At 44.0% G+C, this 18500-nt stretch overlaps 2 protein-coding genes across 3 annotated transcripts; both read right to left on the bottom strand.

Moving 5' to 3' along the window:
- LOC110431661 (B2 protein-like) lies at positions 347–3407 on the bottom strand. Of its 2 annotated transcripts, none has more exons than XM_021450919.1 (6): positions 3248–3407; positions 2410–3056; positions 2186–2286; positions 1501–1584; positions 1304–1414; positions 347–880 (listed from the first exon to the last, which is right to left on the bottom strand). In XM_021450919.1, exons 2-6 carry the CDS (start codon positions 3032–3034, stop codon positions 839–841), a joined length of 963 nt encoding a protein of 320 aa, XP_021306594.1. In that variant the 5' UTR covers positions 3035–3056; positions 3248–3407; the 3' UTR covers positions 347–838. The 2 variants fall into 2 exon arrangements, with proteins under 2 accessions (XP_021306594.1, XP_021306595.1); XM_021450920.1 differs by having other exon boundaries at positions 2410–3053; positions 3248–3400.
- LOC8060863 (probable histone H2A.5) lies at positions 17625–18421 on the bottom strand. Its single transcript, XM_002463462.2, has one exon. It carries the CDS (start codon positions 18348–18350, stop codon positions 17883–17885), a length of 468 nt encoding a protein of 155 aa, XP_002463507.1. The 5' UTR covers positions 18351–18421; the 3' UTR covers positions 17625–17882.

The following is an 18500-nucleotide window of genomic DNA, read 5'->3' as shown; positions in this document are numbered from 1 at the left end:
ACTCCTACTACTCTCACCAGCTGAACCAGACAGACAGTTCACCAACAAACAGCTGCTAGCTAGTACTTGCCTGTCACTGACCGAGAGGCGAGAGCAGTTGAACAGATGCAATCAACCACCTTTTATATGTTGTTTCACACAAGCCCGGTTGGTGCACCTGCAACCCAAAACCTGCGGCTGGACACAATGTTCCACAAGCCACCATATTATACTACTAGCTTTTGGCATTCACAGCATCCAAACTGATTGAATAAATCATGAAAGATTATGAAATCAATGAATGATTCTGGGCTGTACTACAGCGCAAATGCTCACAGCATAACATGAACCAGAAGCCAACACTCTGTGACAGTGCAAAAAGCAGCAGCATTAAGGCAAATGCAAAGGAGGTTCAAGGTACAACAGAGTACAAAATACACACCAGGAGCACCAGCATCGACATCACCAGCCCTTACTTAGGGCCGCATGCATCTTAACCATTACACATAGTATACAGATAGGCCCCCCATCTTTTGAGGACCCATTCTGCCCAGGTATACCCACTCTACTAACACATGTAGATAGACAGCAAAACATACACACTCCAACTCTCAGTCGGTCCAAGATTGGTTTGGTTCTTGACGACGACAGACACAACGCAGTACACTGACAGGCTCACAGCTTGTTTGAGGGGGCCTTCCAAGTACCAGGTCCTTGCTTTCATCCAGGGTAGGGAAAACAAAACCAGCAGCAGCTTTCGCTAAAATAAACAACATTGCCAACCAACCACCATCCACAAAACATACAAGGATGATTGATATTTACTAGAAGCTCACAAGGCAACCACCTCCCCAACAGCTCAGATACCTTCCTTCTCACATAGGTCTAGCAGCGACAAGGTCTGCAAATTTAAATTTCATGAGAATGATTGACATGACAACTGGACAACAACATTATGAGATGATGCATAACGAAAATAAAATAGTCTGGCCCAAATCTAAAAGTAACTTCCATGCCCATAAGTTCTATAACTATAATACCAGCATGTCAAATGGCACAAGGGTATTGGCATGCTTCTTTGAAGGAGGGTTAGCTGAAAACATCATCCATTTTATGTTCAATATCAGACAAACGATGCAAATGACATGCATGAAATTGCACAGGAGACATCAAGAAAGTCACAATTATGCTTTTAAACAAGAGAATGTTGTGCTTGGTGCAGAACAAAGCGTATCCCCGTGCATAGCAAGCTAATAAAGTTTCATTATACAAGGGAGCTTTCATTGTATATTCATGTGCACAGCAGACTGGATATGCTATATACCTCCGCGATAGAGAGCTCAAGGCGAAACTTTGGGCCATCATAATGGTGCAAAACTGGCCTGAAGGAATCCTCTTCCAACGGCTTGCAAAGCTTCCTAATGCGGATCCTCACCTAAAAAGATGAAGGTGTCAGAGCAAAAAAAAAAAAAGAAAAAAAAAGAAATGAGGAATGCACATAATGACAAATGTTATCAGTACCTGAGCTGGGAATCTAGATTCACCTTTACACTTCTTATCCTCCCATGCAGTGGGATCGATATTAGACCCACCAAAGCTGGCAGCCTAAGCAAATTCGTTTGAAAAAGCAAAAGATAAAAGTTTCTTAGATTTATACTTAAGTGTGATTGGAATTTAAAACTTCAATATACAAATACAAACGAGTGGAATCAAAGTAAGTCTTAAGACATTTTATTTACTGAAACCAACTAAAATGATGAATCAGTGATCTAACAGAAATGGGTAGCAGCAAACAGTATAGATCTAGACATATACAGAGCACACCTACACCCAACTACAAAATAATGTCAACATTTTTTTACCAGTACACCAACAGTGCTCAAATCAATACAAGGGAATGAAAACAGGCTAAAACCCGACCATTAAAAGACTGCAAGTAATCCATCTAAAAGTGCCTCTTCAATGAATTTTGCTGTAGTAGCTGTATGTTTCTTTAAATATCAACAAACCATTGGTAAGAAGTTACATATAACTATACAAGGACACAAGGGAACGAAAGATCAAATCAAGCTTAAAATAGTCTATTTAGAATGGTAATAATGAACACAATTTTTTAGTTCAAAATATCATATATATGGCAAACAAACAACTGTTCAACAACTTCAGAGAGGCTTTGCAGGAATCAGGAAATCAGATAATCACACACCTCAAATACCCCATGAAGCTGGTGGGTTGTGTAGTTATAGAGGAAAAGAGGCAGGCCAGGAGTAATTGCTCGGACTGAATCACGATATCTTGCTGGCAATCCTGCAGAAGAGCAGCAGATATTGAGATACCATTAGTATATACACTGGTATCAAAACTATTTTCAAGAACAGTTTTATCATTTGATTTGATTTCTCAAGAGATACAAGAACATACAACACATACCAAAAAGCTGCCTCTTGAGATCCTCCTGCATGGTATCGTTGTTGCAGACAAAGATGTATCCACCAAGGACTTCATTCCTCGGTAGCATCTCACTTGTTGGCAATGTCTTGAAGCGCTTGTCAACTGCAGAATTGCCGTTTGCGCTCCCATTGCTGTTTCCTCCATTGTTGTTGCTGCCGCCATTGTTTTTCCCATTGGCGTCTTTCCCGTTAGGACTATTGGAGTACTTGTTCACCCCAACATTCATCTTGAACGCATTGACATTGACATTGGCATTGCTCCCCTTGGGGTACATTGGGTTCATGTTATAGGGCATGTTGTGGAAGGGGAGCTTCATGGCGGTGGGGGCCTCGTTCATCTTGAGATCGTTCATCTTGAGATCCAGGTTCATGAGGCCGAGATTGATGTGGTCCATCCTGCTCTGGTCATGATGCTGGAAGGACGTCTTGTCCCACTGCTTGGCGTCAGGGACGGTGTTCATCCTGGCGTAGTCGAGGTCGTTCATCCTCTCGCCCTTGGACCTGGTGATCTCCGCCAGCTTGGACGTCATGAGCGACCACTGGCGGTCCTCCACCACCTTCGGTTGCCCACGGAGCTCGTCCCCCAGATGCCACAGGCTGTCCATGGCTCGTCCAATCAAGTACCTACTGCAAGCAGCAAGGGCGGATCCAGTAAAGGGACATGGATCTACACATGTACACCCAATAATTTTTGCAAAAACTTCGAATTTACGAGGATTGTCATCAAATCAAATAGCTAAACAGCTTTAGGTTAGGGTTTCGGTGCTCAGCTTCGCACAGCATAAGGGAAGGGAAGAGAAGAGAAGGGGTGGGAGTACCTGGTGGGTGCTCGTCGACGGCGAAGAGACCAGGGAAAGCCTCAGCACCTGGCCTAGGGCGGCGGCTGCCCAGCAGTCGTCTGAGAGCGAGAGCCGAGAGAGAGAGAGAGAGAGAGAGGAGGCGGAAGAGGGAAGAGGAGGGAGGGACGCAGCGGACGATGGCAGGTTATTATACATACATCAACGGCGGAAAAAAAAAACGCACGGGCTTCTTGTGGGCCGTTTTTTTAGTTTCTCTGAGGCCTTATTTAGTTCTTAAAACAAATTTGCAAAAAAAGTCATAGTACAAGTTGAAAAGATATACTCCACATCGTTATATTATGAGACAAGAGAGAAAAAAAAGCTTGACATGAAAGGATAGAAATATAAATAGTTTGGCCATAAAAACAATTATATATCTAGAAAAAAAATATACAAATAACAATACTACATATATAATTAATAAATTACGAATCTTACCACTCTTCATGCGGCTTAAAGGAAACAATTTCATCTTTGATGCATAGTTTTTCTTAAAAAAGTTCATACTTCATGCTTATCCACGACTACCTGTCTCTAACAACTTTTGTCCTTAAATCACCTTCATCCATGACACACATTAGGACCACGTCTGGATCTAGACATATAGGCCGCATGCTATTTTTTTGATATGAAACTAAAATAATTTAAATCAGTACATTAGGGTCAAGGTTGGATCGAGAAAATAATTCCAAGCTTGCATTGAACAGTCCAAACCTTGTCCAATAAAGATCACGGATAGTGTTGACCTAAGGATAGGGACAATGTTCCAAATGGATACCGCGGTTTTTCTCTAGTGTAACTAAATGAACTAAATAGATAGAGAAGAACTGCGGGTATTTATTTGGAGAGTCACTTCCATCCTTAGGTCGACCTTGAAATGTCTAGATTTACTTGTACCATGACGATGTCAACTTCAGTCTCAACAAGCGGATCAGAGCTAGCTTTGGTAAAAGATGCATACTTACCGAAAGATGTAATACATGGCTGAAAAGAGATATATAAACCATACGGGTATATACTATATATATCTTTTTGATAAAGATCATGGTATACACGTACATCTTGAATTGAATACTGCAGAGATCGAGCATGTAGACCAATAATGGATGTCACGGAGATCGAAGAACAAGTCGGTTGGTTATGGCCTTGTTTAGATCCAATTTTTTTTTGGATTTTGATATCGTAGCACTTTCGTTTTTATTTGACAAACATTGTCCAATTATAGAGTAACTATGCTTAAAAGATTCGTATCGTGATTTACAAGTAAATTGTGCAATTAGTTATTTTTTTTATCTATATTTAATGTTCTATGCAAGTGCCACAAAATTCGATGTGATGGGGAATCTTGTAAAGTTTTAGGTTTCTAGGTGTATCTGAACAAGGCCATACTTGTGTCTATCTACCATGCAGACCAAATGGGTAGCTAGCTAGGACTAGGAGTAGCGGTGTGACTTGGACATGGTGCTTGGGAGGCAGGAGACAGCACGCAGCGACCGCCCAACTTGCGTGGGTGGGTGGGGCGCCAAACGGCCGCGCACGAGGAAATGCACATGAGCAGCTTGTCCTCTAGCTAGTGCCTTGCCTCCGCCTGCTTGATTTCAATTTTTGAATCCACTTATTCGTTCCATATACTTCCAATGGAAGATTGCTGTTGTCTTGTTGTTGATCAGTAGCTAACAAATAAAACCAACGGAAATTAAATATCCGTGTGAAACGAAGTGTGTAGAGATACTCTCAAGGCATGAAAACAGATCGGATACGGACGGATATCACCGATATCATATTTGTGGTCGGATTCAGATTCGAATACGAATAATATCAATCACGTCGGATAAGATACGATTGGATGTCGACATCATAAATATACGATTTAAGTATTTAGATATGAATACGGTATCGGATGTTAAATATTCGAACTTGGATACGGACAGATCAGAATCTCTTTAAACGAATTCGGTCTCGAATACGGTCGAAAAATATCTGTACCGTTTTCAGTCTCATGATAGAATAGCCTATGGTGATCCATTAACAAGATCAATCAATCAAAGTGTACGTGTGTCAAGTGTGCACTCCGAGAGCATGAAAGAGGCTCTAAGAGTGTGTTTGGAATTGAACCGTGGGGTACCGACGGCTCCGGCATATCAGAGCGGAAGCTGCACCTACCAAATGAAATGAGCACGCGCTTCAGAGCCAGAGCTGTTTTGGCACCCGGTGCTAGAGCGCCAAAATCTAGCTCTATTCCAAGGGCTTCGGCTCACGCTTGAAGGACATCAAATTAACTTTTTTATAACAAACTTTATTGATTTAACTTCTTACTTAGAGAGTCACGGATTGGTACTTCCCCGATGGGACACGGATTGGTGGACAGAGTTATTAGTTCTTAGCACCTAGCGTGGGATTAATAATGTTGCATGCATTTTATTTGAGTTTATTTCTCCCTAAATTAATCGTTTGTTGCATTTCATGTGAGTACTTACTACTCCCTCTACCCTATTAAAAGTGTCATTTTTTATTTTTGGATACTGTGTTTGATCATTCGTCTTTTTTTTTGCAAATTATAAAATAAATAAATTATTATTAAAATATCTCTAAGGATACAATAAGTCATAATAAAATAATTAATATTTATACAAAAAATTTGAATAAACTCTTTCAGAACGGTTAAACTTAAGTCAAAACGTCACTTTCAATGGAACGGAGGGAGTAAGCTATAATGCATGCATCTAACTAGTAACCACTAACCAGCACTACTGAAATAAACCCTTCCAGCTTCCTTCCTCCCCTAACATTTCCTTAATCTCTGTGTAGTCCCTAGCTTTTCAGTACACTGGATTGGATTGTATAACGAACCTGCAAGTTGCATGAATGCATGAGCTTAAAGGCAAATAATAATCAATCAAGTGTACTAGCTGTGTAAGTGTAGGTCACATGGAGTGACCATGTGCACCCAGCTTCGATGTACGTACCTACGCGCTTTATTTATCTGTTGGATCAATCTCAAAGAAGAAAATTGAGAATTTTTTTTGGGAAACTAAAAAATATATATATATAGAAAAAGGAAAGCTTCCACGGGTGCATGCTCTCGAGTCGATCACATGAGAGAAGTGAGGTTAATCAAATCTCCATTGACCGTCCATCCCTGCTTCCGATTCAAATGATTTGATTTTATTTTCATTTCATGGGCGGTGGCAGCAACATGCATGTGACTGCGACCTGCGATTGAATGGCCGGCACTGCCCTGCTGCATTGCAAGGACACAACACACAAGCTAGAGGAATCCGATGCGCTACGTACTTCTCCTAGGATCCATTCCATGCAGTGCAATATTCTTATTCGTACGTACGATTCGTTATTTGAATTCCTGGTCAGATCTTGTCATTTGAATTTGAACTGAAAACGTATCATTCAACAGAAACATGCATGTGGCTCATCAGACCCCTAGACATACACAAACGGCCAGTGGCGAATCCAGCTCGAGAAATGACCTAAGGTGGACTTATACTATAAAATTTTGGCAAACCAATGGCAATATAAGCTAACAAATTCCATAAGTTGTTTTGGCAACATAATAATTTGACCAATATTAAAGTTTTCAACATATATTTTTCACATCAAAATTAGAGAAGTTTGTTCCTTAAATTATGAGAAACCATACATACTAATTATGAGAAACCATACGTACTAATACTAATAGTTAACTGGCTTCACCAAATCATTCGATGATTCATCCTTAATCAAATTTTAAACAATTAACTATGTAAAAAGGGCAAATAAAAAATGAAGATACCTGAAAGGTCCTAATATGGCTAGAGGGGGGGGGTGAATAGCCTATTTAAAAATTCTACAAACTCACTAGAGCAAGAGGTTAGTAAATAACAAAGCGAAGTTTTTTGCTCTAGCTCTAATGGGGTGTTTGCAAGCCACCTATCCAACAATTCTATTTGATATAATCACTAGACACACAAGAGCTATGTCACTACTTACACTAGAAAGCTACCTAAAGTTTCTATACAAGTAAGTAAGCTACTCTAGTTTGCGGGAATGTAAAAAAGATGGTTTTAACTTTGTACCGCCGCGTAGAGGGGATGAACCAATCAATAATATGAAGTCCAATCACCGGGAGAAATCCAATGAACAATCACAATGGAGACACACAATTTTTCTCCCGAGGTTCACGTGCTTGCCGGCACGCTACGTCCCCGTTGTGTCGACCAACACTTGGTGGTTCGGTGGCTAAGAGGTGTAGCACGAACCTCGTCCTCACTAGGACACCACAAGAACCTACCCACAAGTGAGGTAGCTCAATGACACGAGCAATCCACTAATGTTGCCTTTGGCTCTCCGCCGAGGTAGGCACAAACCTCTCACAATCACCGGGAGATGGCCACGAACAACCACCAACTCGTGCCAAAGCTCCTCCACTGCTCCAAGCCGTCTAGGTGGCGGCAACCATCAAGAGTAACAAAAAAACCGCAGCTAGAACGATCCCCAAGTGCCACTAGATGCAATCACTCAAGCAAATGCACTTAGAATCACTCTCAATCTCACAAAGATGTATAATCTATGAAGGAGATGAGTGGGAGGTGTTTGCTTAGGCTCACAAGGATGTCAAGTATGTTAAAATGTCAAGAGAGTGAGCCCCAAGCCGGCCAAACACGTATTTATAGCCCCTCAAGCAAATAGAGCCGTTGGCTCTTTCACTGGGCAAACTGCGGGGTCACCGGACGCTCTTAAAGGGGCACCGGACGCTCAGACTCAGCGTCTGGTGCTCCAACGTCAGCCACGTGTCGCCTTTTGAACTTCTCGTGTCAGAGTCTAACGGTCACCTGCAGTGCACCGGACGCTGAGCAAGTTAGCACCGGACGCGTCCGGTGCACACCGGACTCATGCGCAGAGAGTTCCGCAAACCTGCGGGTCACCAGACGCTAAGCACCGGTAGCGTCCGGTGCTCACCGGACCCATGCGCAAAGAGAGTCGCAAAACGCCCGCACACCGGACGCGCACCACCGGACGCTCAAGCCAGTGTGCGGTGCCTTACCCTAGCTGGGCCAGGCACTGTCTGCACCGGACGCTCAGACTTAGCGTCCGGTGCCTCAGTGGCCAGCGTCCGGTGAGTATTTTCTCAGCGAGAAACACTCCCGTGACTTCTCCAAAATTTCCCACCGGCGTAATAGAAAATATGCACTTCATTTTCTCGAAAAGCGCTGAATCCCGCCTCGCAAGCTCGGCGGGAGGGAGAGAGGAACCCATCCTCTCTCTACCCTTCAAACTCCACCTCCTTCTCAAAGTGTGCCAGCACCACAACGTGTGTACCAACAAGTGCACGTGTGTTAGCATTTTCACAAACATTTTCTTCGAAGGAGTTAAGTTAGCTCACTAGGTTCTAAATGCATGCACATGAACAATGACACCTAGTGGTACTTGATAACCGCTTAGCCAAAGAATTCCTCTCTTTATAGTACGGCTATCTATCCTAAATGTGATCACACCCTCTATGGTGTCTTGATCACCAAAACCAAAACCCTAAGCAATACCTTTGCCTTGATCTCTATAGGGTTTTGTTTTTCTCTTTCTTCTTTTCCAAGTTGAGCACTTGATCATCTTGTGATCATCACCATCATCACCATGATCATCACTTGCTCCATCACTTGGCATGTACCAACCTCATTAAGTCTACACACACTTAGCATAGAGGTTAGTACTAGGGTTTCATCAATTATCCAAAACCAAACTGGGGCTTTCAATACCTGCAGCCCGGCGCAGGTTCTTAGGTTCCGCAAGTTTGTGAATTAGCGTGCGAGAGAGACGACCAGAAAGTCAGAAGTCGAGAATAGCGAGAAACGTGAGAAAAGCCGATTGTATTCTTACTGCGCTTTGTGGGCTATGGTTTTCTATATGGGCTGAACCACATATGATGGTCCAAGACGTCTAAGTTGTCTTCAACCTTCGTCGGATACTCTAGGAGCCTCTTTTTATTTTGTACTAATATCTAAAATTTTCATAGAGTGTCAGATCAGCCCCAAAAGGACCAAGGGCGGCCGCCTTGGCTCGCTCTAGTGGTGGATCCGCCTATGCAAACGGCATATTCTGGGCCTGTTTAGATCCAAATTTTTTTGGGATTTGAACATTATAGAACTTTCGTTTGTATTTGGCAATTATTGTCCAACCATGAACTAAACTGGCTCAAAAGATTCGTCTCGCAAATTACAGGCAAACTGTGCAATTAGTTATTTTTATCTATATTTAATGTTTCGTGCATGCGTCTAAAGATTCGATGTGACGAGAAATCTTGTAAAGTTTTGGATTTTTGAATGCATCTAAACATGCCCTTTGTTTTCTTTTTCTTTTTTGAAAGAACGGCAAAAGATTTGCTAGTATTTTTATTAGATGTGGAAAAACAAAAAGAAAGGAAAACCAACTTCAAGAGCAGTCCCCCTATACTGTCTCCACTTCGATCACACCAACCAACATATACAACATAGAGGATTGAGAGGGGGCATAAATGGGGAGACTACAAACAAGAAACCGACCACAACAAGCTAAAAATCCCTAAAAACTGATCTAGATGCCAACTGAAATTGTTTCATATTCTGTTTTTTTTAAGACTTCGTGGGGGTGAGTGCCCAACCTGAATTGATTCCATTGATTCCGGCAAACCGGTGCACGGAAGGGTAGTCTTACATGGGTTTAATGAAATTATAGATAATCAGATAAAAGGAAACGAAAGCGATTTACATACTGAATAAGACATTCCAACCATCTAGTCTACATGCCCAAAGGCGACAAGCATCTTTGCAATATGACAGGAGGCGATGGAGGCATGGCCGTTTGTGCCTGAAGATGACGTCATGGCGGTGGTTCCAGATGCATCAGCAGCATAGTAGGATGAAGGAGTTGAAATGCGTTATTGGCATTGTGATTGGCCTCGGGAAGTTCCAGAGCTCCGTAACCTGCTGGAAGTGAAGACCGATTCCACCAACATGTTCCCAGAACTGTTTGGTGACCTGGCAGCCGAAGAGGAGACGCTCAGAGGTCTCAGCAGCAGTATTACATAACACGCAGACTCCACTATCCAAGATATTTTTCCTGGAAAGGTTTTTTCTTGTTTGAATTCTGTCCCTGAGCAGCAACCAATCAAAGAATTTGCATTGTCACTATTTCTGATTTGGTTTTATGCCTTCTCACACGAGCAAAGCTGTTAGCAGTAGCTACGGGAGAAGGAGGGGATCGGAGGGAGAAGGAGATCGGAGCAGGGGAAGGAAGGCAGAGCACGTAAGGTAGGAGGAATCTTAGATGTTCAAGTTTGTTGTTGTTCTTGTTCCCCTTACAACTGGGGTCACGGGATTTATACATGGGGTGTTCCCCGGCTTGAACCAGCAGGCGCAGCTGCTTCTAACCTACGGCTCAAGTCCACTCCGGCCCGCTGACGACGACACTGGGCCGTCTGATCCGGCTCCCTTGCTTTGGACGCGCAGACTCGATGCTGGGGTTGGTGTTCATTTGCGCCACGATCCATCTTTCTTGCGCACCAACAGAACAGGAGAATTGAAAGGAGAGGAACTGTGCTGAATGATACCCTGTTTGAGCATTGTAGCAACCTGAGCCTCAATTTCATCTTTCAGAGCCGGTGGATAACGATATGGTCGAATGCTAACAGGACGGGCTCCCTCCACCAAAGGAATGACGTGGTCACACTGGCGCCTAGGCGGTAAGGAATCAGGAGGAGTAGTGACCGATGGAAACTCAGCCAGAAGGTCGCTGACAGCAGATGGACAAACTGAAGAATCTGGCCGGTCTGACACCTCTAAGCTGAGCAGCTGAATCAGGAATTGGAAAGGGTTGTCCCCCTCAGAATCAGAATTGCCATGAATCTGAATGGTATGACCGTGGTAAGGTATGGACAGCCAATGAGCATTCCAATCCACCTTCATCGGACTAAACAGTTGTAACCAATCCATACCTAAAATAATGTCATACTGGGGTATAGGCAGAACCTTCAAGTCATGCTGGAACTGATATTGCTGGATAGTCCAAGTAACACTCTTCACCACCGAAGAACAATGCATAGTATGACCATCAGCAATGCGAACTGCCACAGGAGCACTATGTGAAACTGGCAAGGACAACTGAGATACCAACTGTGAGCTGATAAAAGAAGATGTACTGCCAGAATCAAGCAATATTAGGACAGCTTGCTGACGCAGAATGCCCTGAAACTGCAATGTACGAACCCCTTTGGACGCAGTGGAAACAGCAGACAAGCTACAGCACTGTTCGTCAGCCAGAGTGTCTTCAACCTCTTCAGGATCAGAAGCATCAACAGAGTCTTCGGCCGCGATGACGGCATAAAGTTCATCCAACACATGAAGGCCCACCTTGGCTGCGCACTTGTGGTCTCTGCTCCACTTGTCACCACAATGATCGCAGAGTCCTTTGGCTCGACGATACGCCTTAAGATCAGCCAGCCTCTTGTCGATGGCCTTCGGTTGCAAGGCTTGTTTGTCAACCTCCCCAGCAGCACTGCGGTCACCCCGCTGATAGGACGTCCTCGGAGTCCAGGACCTCGAGTCCGCCCTTCGTGCATATTCTCCAGCTTCTTCCTGCAATGTAGCCAGGGTATACGCAGTATCCAACGTAGTGGGACGATGAACAAGAAGTACAGCACGGATATCAGACTTTAACCCATCTATGAATCTAGTGACATAATGTAAAGCATTAGGTGGGGACTCATAAGCTTTCAACTGATCAACCAGTTCAGCAAAACGGTCAACATAGTCTTGGACAGTAGTTTGCTGGCGAATACGGTTCATTTGGCGAAGAAGGAGGGTGTGTTGGTCACGGTCAAAACGAGAATGCAAGGCTTGACAAAACTCAGACCATGTCCAAGACTTAAGCTCTTCGGTAACAGATTGAACCCAACGCTTGGCAGAGCCAAGGAATTGCATACGGGCACACTGAATCCAAACTGAAGGCTGAACAGAGTACATGGAAAAGTAATCCTCAGCCATCGTGATCCAGAGTTTAAGATCAGTGCCATCGAAGGATGGAAAAGACAGTTTGGGTAGCTTGCCAGTAGGATTATAGTGGGTTTCGGGCGGACGATTACGAGACAAGAACAAATCGGGTGCTGTACCAAAAATCCTAGGAGGAGTTTCAGGAAGAGCATCCATACCCGTGACCGGGGAATGGACATGTGTGGTGACCACGCCATGCCCATCCTCCAGGTGGTGAAGGTCGACGCGGTGCCCGATTGGCCGAGCAGCCTGATAGCCCGCAGATGTTGGCGCGGCGTGCTGCTCCGATTTGACATTTGGGTCGGTGAAGATGCCCGGCTCCGTGAATGGGGAAGCCGTTTCGAGCACGGAACGTGCCCAAAACTTGTCCAGCTTGCCGAGGCGAAGACGCATGTCGTCGACGACGCCTTCGTGATCCCGGCGCCACTCGCCTAGATCTGCGGTTGTCTTCTCGATGGCTTGGAGGCGAACATCCTGGCGGAGCTCGGAGTCGATGATCCTTTGCTCCACCACCAATTCGGCCTCCTGGAAGCGGAGGTCGATGTTGTCGTCCACCTCGGTGAAGCGACGCTCCAGGAAATCCTTCTGCTCGATGAGTTTCTGCTGTATGACCGTTTGCTCGACGGAGAGCTTACGGATTTCTTCCAGCAGAAGTTGTGTATCTGGGTTCATGGCTGCGGCGGCGGTGGTTGACGTGCTCTGTTTTGGGCGGCGAGTATAGTGGTGGCGAATCGGCGGTTTAGGTGGAAGTGGCGGCGGCGGCGGGGGTGGAACAGCGGGATCCAGATCGGAAAAAACTTCAATCGCTCACGGAACTGGGAATTACGGGATCTCTGCGACTATCCAGCAAGCGCCAGCAATCGCTGAGATGAATCCGACCGCAGTTGTTTGTGAATCGAAAGAAAAATTCCGCCGATCTAGATCGATTGGCTCTGAGTACCAAGTGTTAGCAGTAGCGTACGGGAGAAGGAGGGGATCGGAGGGAGAAGGAGATCGGAGCAGGGGAAGGAAGGCAGAGCACGTAAGGTAGGAGGAATCTTAGATGTTCAAGTTTGTTGTTGTTCTTGTTCCCCTTACAACTGGGGTCACGGGATTTATACATGGGGTGTTCCCCGGCTTGAACCAGCAGGCGCAGCTGCTTCTAACCTACGGCTCAAGTCCACTCCGGCCCGCTGACGAGGACACTGGGCCGTCTGATCCGGCTCTCTTGCTTTGGACGCGCAGACTCGATGCTGGGGTTGGTGTTCAGTTGTGGAGGTGTCGTGCTGCTGACAAAAGCCCACAGGTGATTTTCTTTTTCTTTCTGAAATAAAGCGAGCCTGTCAAACCTAGAGCTAGAGGGGATGCATGCTGCAGTCGGAACGGAATGAGGGACGGACATGGACATCCTGGACACGCTCCAGCCGTGTTGCACTTCGAGAAGCCGATCCAGAAATCTGCAAAACAAGATGTCCCATCACAAATAACCCCCAAGCGAGTCTCTTGCCTGTTGCATCTTGTTTCCCATCACAACAAAAGAGCATGTCCGATCCATCGTTCTATCGTGTCTTGTGTTGCCATTTTGCTGCATTCGTCTAAAGAGCTTTACTTCCTCTTCAGCACTTCAAAACATTTCACTTTGTGGTTACTTTTCTAGAGAAGAAATTTCATTCTGCTCTACTTCTATAGGCTCCAATCCACCTGCAACATCCGAATTCTCATGCCTACGAACCAAACAAGGACTTTAAGGCCCTGACTCTTTAAATTCCTGTTACCTTCCGTTCCACCTATTATATGTGCCCAAACAGACTGATAGAGGGAGAAAAATTGTATGGTAGTTCCTAGCTATTCCTATATATATCTGTACATCCGACCTGAAAATTAAGTATAGGGGTGGTGGCCAATGCATTAGTAAAAGAGCTATTATGCTCTCAGAGATGAAGTTACTGTGCAAGTAATAAAACTATCGGAATTCAGTTCAAAGGTTAAGAGTAAAGAAGATTTTTAAAACAAAGATGGTATCTCATCTTGCCAAACTGAATGCAGTAAGTTCTGTATCCCCCCCCCAGCTGGCTTGAATGAGTGAGATGTATTACTGGGCCTTTGCACATTTCAGATTTGAGGAATCTCGGTAGACCTGTCAACATGTGACTAAAGTTCATCTAGTTTTTATTTCTACTGGTACACATATGCTTCAAGCGTCAAAAGTGACAGGCCCAAAATAGTGAACCTGCCAACAATATAGAAAGTATGTAGTTAGATCAAGACAAAAATAATATGACAGCTAATACTGGAAATAATAAATACAACAGATAGTGTGTACATCTGCAGGTGCTGTTTACGTTAAATAAAATCTGCAGGTGCTGGATATATCTAACAAGTTTATCTGAAAATATATAAGGCTGGAACTTTGTTCCATATCTAAAAAAATGTCAAAATATATAAATGCAAAACAGAACACCTCGTATAAGGTCGCAGTGTTTAGCTTAATAACTTTAACTGTACTCCTGGATCCGAACCTATGTGATGACCACTCAAGGCTAGAGATCAATATAATCTTATGAACCAGCATAACCAGCAGTTTTATACCAAGCGAATCAAAATGCAACAGGATTATGCAGGAAATTTCATAGATTCATCATCCAACAGAGTTCAATTCATGGATTCATCAACCTAACCAGCTCCTCCTTAATTGGATGCTAATGTTCCTAATCAAATTCCGAAAAGTCAAAATAAAAAAGAATTAAACCTGAGTTCAGCCTTCTGTTGGAATTAAGCAGTGTTTTTTTTAAGGAATCGCACTGAAATTTTCAGTAACAACAAGGATTTTATTGCAGTTTCTATCCAATTTTGATAATAAATCACGGAAGATGTCGTATAGCAACTATATGTTCAAGAAAAAAAAAGATCCTATTGCATCCCATTCCCATCCTAAAGAACCAGCAGAGAAAATAATGGAAAAGGTCATAATGCAGTACTATGGTATTTCAACTTTTAAAGGTTGCGAGAAAATGTATCTAATCCATAAATTACAATAAGGACCTGTCTGATTCATATCTTCAGGTGCTTTGTTGCTGGTTACACAAATACTGTCCCTGTGCTTAACAATGTGCTTATAGTGCCAGGCAGGGACAACTGCAAAAACATCAATACTTGAACAAATGAACTTTGCTTGATGTATAAAAATGGTAGCAGAGCATGTTTAATTAACAATGACAAGTTCCACAATCTTAATAAGTTATGATAAATAAAAGCTGTTAGTACAAAATATATGCAAGAGTTTAGATAAAGTAGAGCTTAGTTAAACTTCAATTATTATCCTCACATTCAGCATGGTATCAAGATTAGGTGTGCAAAGTTTCATTAAAAGCACTAACTTCATGAAAACTTAACACATTGAAGTTAATATTGTGCTAGGTCATGAACTAACCGATGTTATTTACCGACACCATTCTTAAATTTTGTTTCCTCATTTTTTATGTAATCCAATAAGCAAGCTGTTAGGTTCTATGACAATGCACGTCGTCCTTGTCAGGTCTGGATGAAAAGAAAGCAAAAAGACTTTAATCCTTGGTATTTCAATGTCTCATCAAAGCATACTCATGAAAGTGAAACCTTCTTCTATGTTTGATAACACCTTAAGTGGCCCAATTGCCTTCCCGATGTACTCCCTCTGTCCTAGAATAGATGACGTTATGGGATGCGTGCAGACCAAATTTTTTTCAACTTTGACGTCATATATTTAACGGTCTATCTAAAGATATTAATCATGTATTATAAATATTAATAGTTTTTTATATATAGTTGGTCAAAGTTAAGAAAAGTTGACTTTTTGGAAAGCGATAATGACTTCTATTTCAAGACAGAGGGAGCACAGGTTGTGACTTGAGATTAGTACAGTGATAGAATGGTCATTCAGAAAACGTAAAACATTAGCACGGTCACTTGCTCCCGGTAGTTATATTATAAAAATGCCTTTAGCTAATGAGTAGTTTTCATAAAAAAATGTAGGACAATGGACCAATAGAAGCATTTTTACCTGTCATTTTCGAGAAAATTGCAGATATAGGACTCCAAACAATGCGCTTCTCAAATATAGGACTCCAAACATTGTCTTCGTAAAAATAACCCTTGAAACATTGACTTCTTGTTTTACATGACATTTGGTGTATTTGTTCTTTTTCTTAATCTAAATACATGTATTTCTCTCCTAAACTGACCATGTTGTCCTTATGGCCCCTGCCCAACGCTCTATCTACCTGACCCCTAATCGAGAATACGATCGTTCTCCCTCGCCGCCGTCATTCTCTCCCTCAACGCCGATGGATGCATCGCCACCGCCTGACGAAGAGGATGGCCACCCACTCTCCATGGATGGCCATGCAGCCATAGCTCTGTCGGCCTCGCACCTGGCCATGGTGCCATCAGTCGTGGATGCGCCATTAGAGAAAGAAGACAAGAGGAGGTGTACGGCCAGCTATGCCCAGGCTCGGCGGCCAGCCATGCCCAGGAGAGCCGAGGCCAACGAACTAGCACGTCGATTCATATGAGATCGATCCAAGCAGAAGGGCAAAAGGGTCAGATTAGGATACAAATACATGTATTTAGATTAAAGAAGAGAACAAATGTACCAAATGTCGTGGAAATCAAGAAGCCAATGTTTCAGGAGTTATTTTTACGAAGACGATGTTTGGAGTCCTATATTTGCGAAGCACATTGTTTGGAGTCCTAGAAAAGTAACAAGTAGAAATCAGAATGGATCCAACCAACCAGACTAGAAGCTTCTTCTTTTGTGTAGTCATGACTCATGAGTATGCTGCATGTACAAGGATCAGGTAGTTTAGCACTTGCAACATTTCCATAGAGAAACAATCCATAATCCATTAGGAGCAACTGGTACCTGGCCTACCAAAGTATCTAGTTTCTTCTCAGTTCAGATATGAGACTCAGTTACTAAATCCAGGTTCTACGTTTTCTATTCTTCTCCTGGGTTTAATCAACAAATAGAGGTTAGAAAAATCCAGTACAGTCCAGTTCAAGCATAGAGCAACTAAAATCCGATATGCTCAAGCTATTATTATATGTTTTTAGCCGTCAATGTTATTACAGGAGTTCATAAATAACCTGGAGGGTCAGATGGCTCACTCCTAGCTAGTAACTAACTAGTCAAGAAATCAACTTTTACCATATATCCTATCCATACAGCATGGCGTTCCTTATCTTCAGCTCCTTACTTAGCATGGAACATCAATATGATTCAGTTTTATAGTTGGTGCAAGGAACATTACAAGACGGAAAAACTCAGAATCATTCTAAGCATGAATGGAAGATATTGTCTCTGCTCATGTTGTTTAAAGTTAAAGTGGTTCAACAGTAATCCAAACTGTATTGACAATCTCTACCTCTGTAAAACAAGATTCCCGTCGCAAACTTTTGTTTTTGAAATCTAGTTCCAACCAACGAAAATGCACAGATGTACTAGTACTAGATAAACCATTCCAATTAGCAGCAAGAACAAGAACGTTACAGAGGTAGTAACACTAAACATGATCTAATCTACCAGCACGGCGCTAATGGTAATGTAGGGACCTCCCTCTTAAGAGAGGAGACTGGAGAGCACTCTATGCCTTCTTGGGGGACTTGGCGGCCTTCTTGGGCGACTTGGGCTCCTTGGCCGCCTTCTCGGCCACCTTCTTGGGGAGAAGCACGCTGTGAATGTTGGGGAGGACGCCGCCGTGGGCGATGGTGACGCCGGCCAGCAACTTGCCGAGCTCCTCGTCGTTGCGGATGGCCAGGAGCACGTGGCGCGGGATGATGCGCGTCTTCTTGTTGTCCCTGGCCGCGTTGCCGGCGAGCTCCAGCACCTCGGCGGCGAGGTACTCGAGGACGGCGGCGAGGTAGACGGGGGCGCCCGTGCCGACGCGCTGCGCGTACCGGCCCTTCTTGAGGTACCGCCCGATACGGCCGACGGGGAACTGCAGCCCGGCCTTGACGGAACGCGACACCGACTTCTTCCTCGGCCCGCCAGCCTTGCGCCCCGCCGCGCCCTTCTTCGCCTTCCCGCCCGCTCCGGCACCGCTCACGTCCATGGCCGCCGGTTGCCGCTGCTGCGCTTCGAGATCGAGAGAAAGCGTGGGAGTTGAGAGGCGATGTGGGTGTGGATGCCAAATGCGAAGCGCGGCGAGATGCTTTTAAACCGTGCGCGCGCGCGCGGCGGGGAGGGAGAGGGAGGAATCCGT

This window comes from Sorghum bicolor, chromosome 1 (genome assembly GCF_000003195.3).
Source record: "Sorghum bicolor cultivar BTx623 chromosome 1, Sorghum_bicolor_NCBIv3, whole genome shotgun sequence".
NCBI lineage: Eukaryota > Viridiplantae > Streptophyta > Magnoliopsida > Poales > Poaceae > Sorghum > Sorghum bicolor.
This window is presented reverse-complemented; position numbering and strand designations above follow the sequence as displayed.

Excerpts from the sequence above, each read along its gene's own strand:
- LOC110431661 (XM_021450919.1), bottom strand. The coding sequence starts at position 3,034 with ATGGACAGCCTGTGGCATCTGGGGGACGAGCTCCGTGGGCAACCGAAG. Across the intron at positions 1,585-2,185 it reads AGCTTCATGGGGTATTTGAG|GCTGCCAGCTTTGGTGGGTC; the intron begins GTGTGTGATTAT and ends GAATTTGCTTAG. Across the intron at positions 1,415-1,500 it reads AATCTAGATTCCCAGCTCAG|GTGAGGATCCGCATTAGGAA; the intron begins GTACTGATAACA and ends TCATCTTTTTAG.
- LOC8060863 (XM_002463462.2), bottom strand. The coding sequence starts at position 18,350 with ATGGACGTGAGCGGTGCCGGAGCGGGCGGGAAGGCGAAGAAGGGCGCG.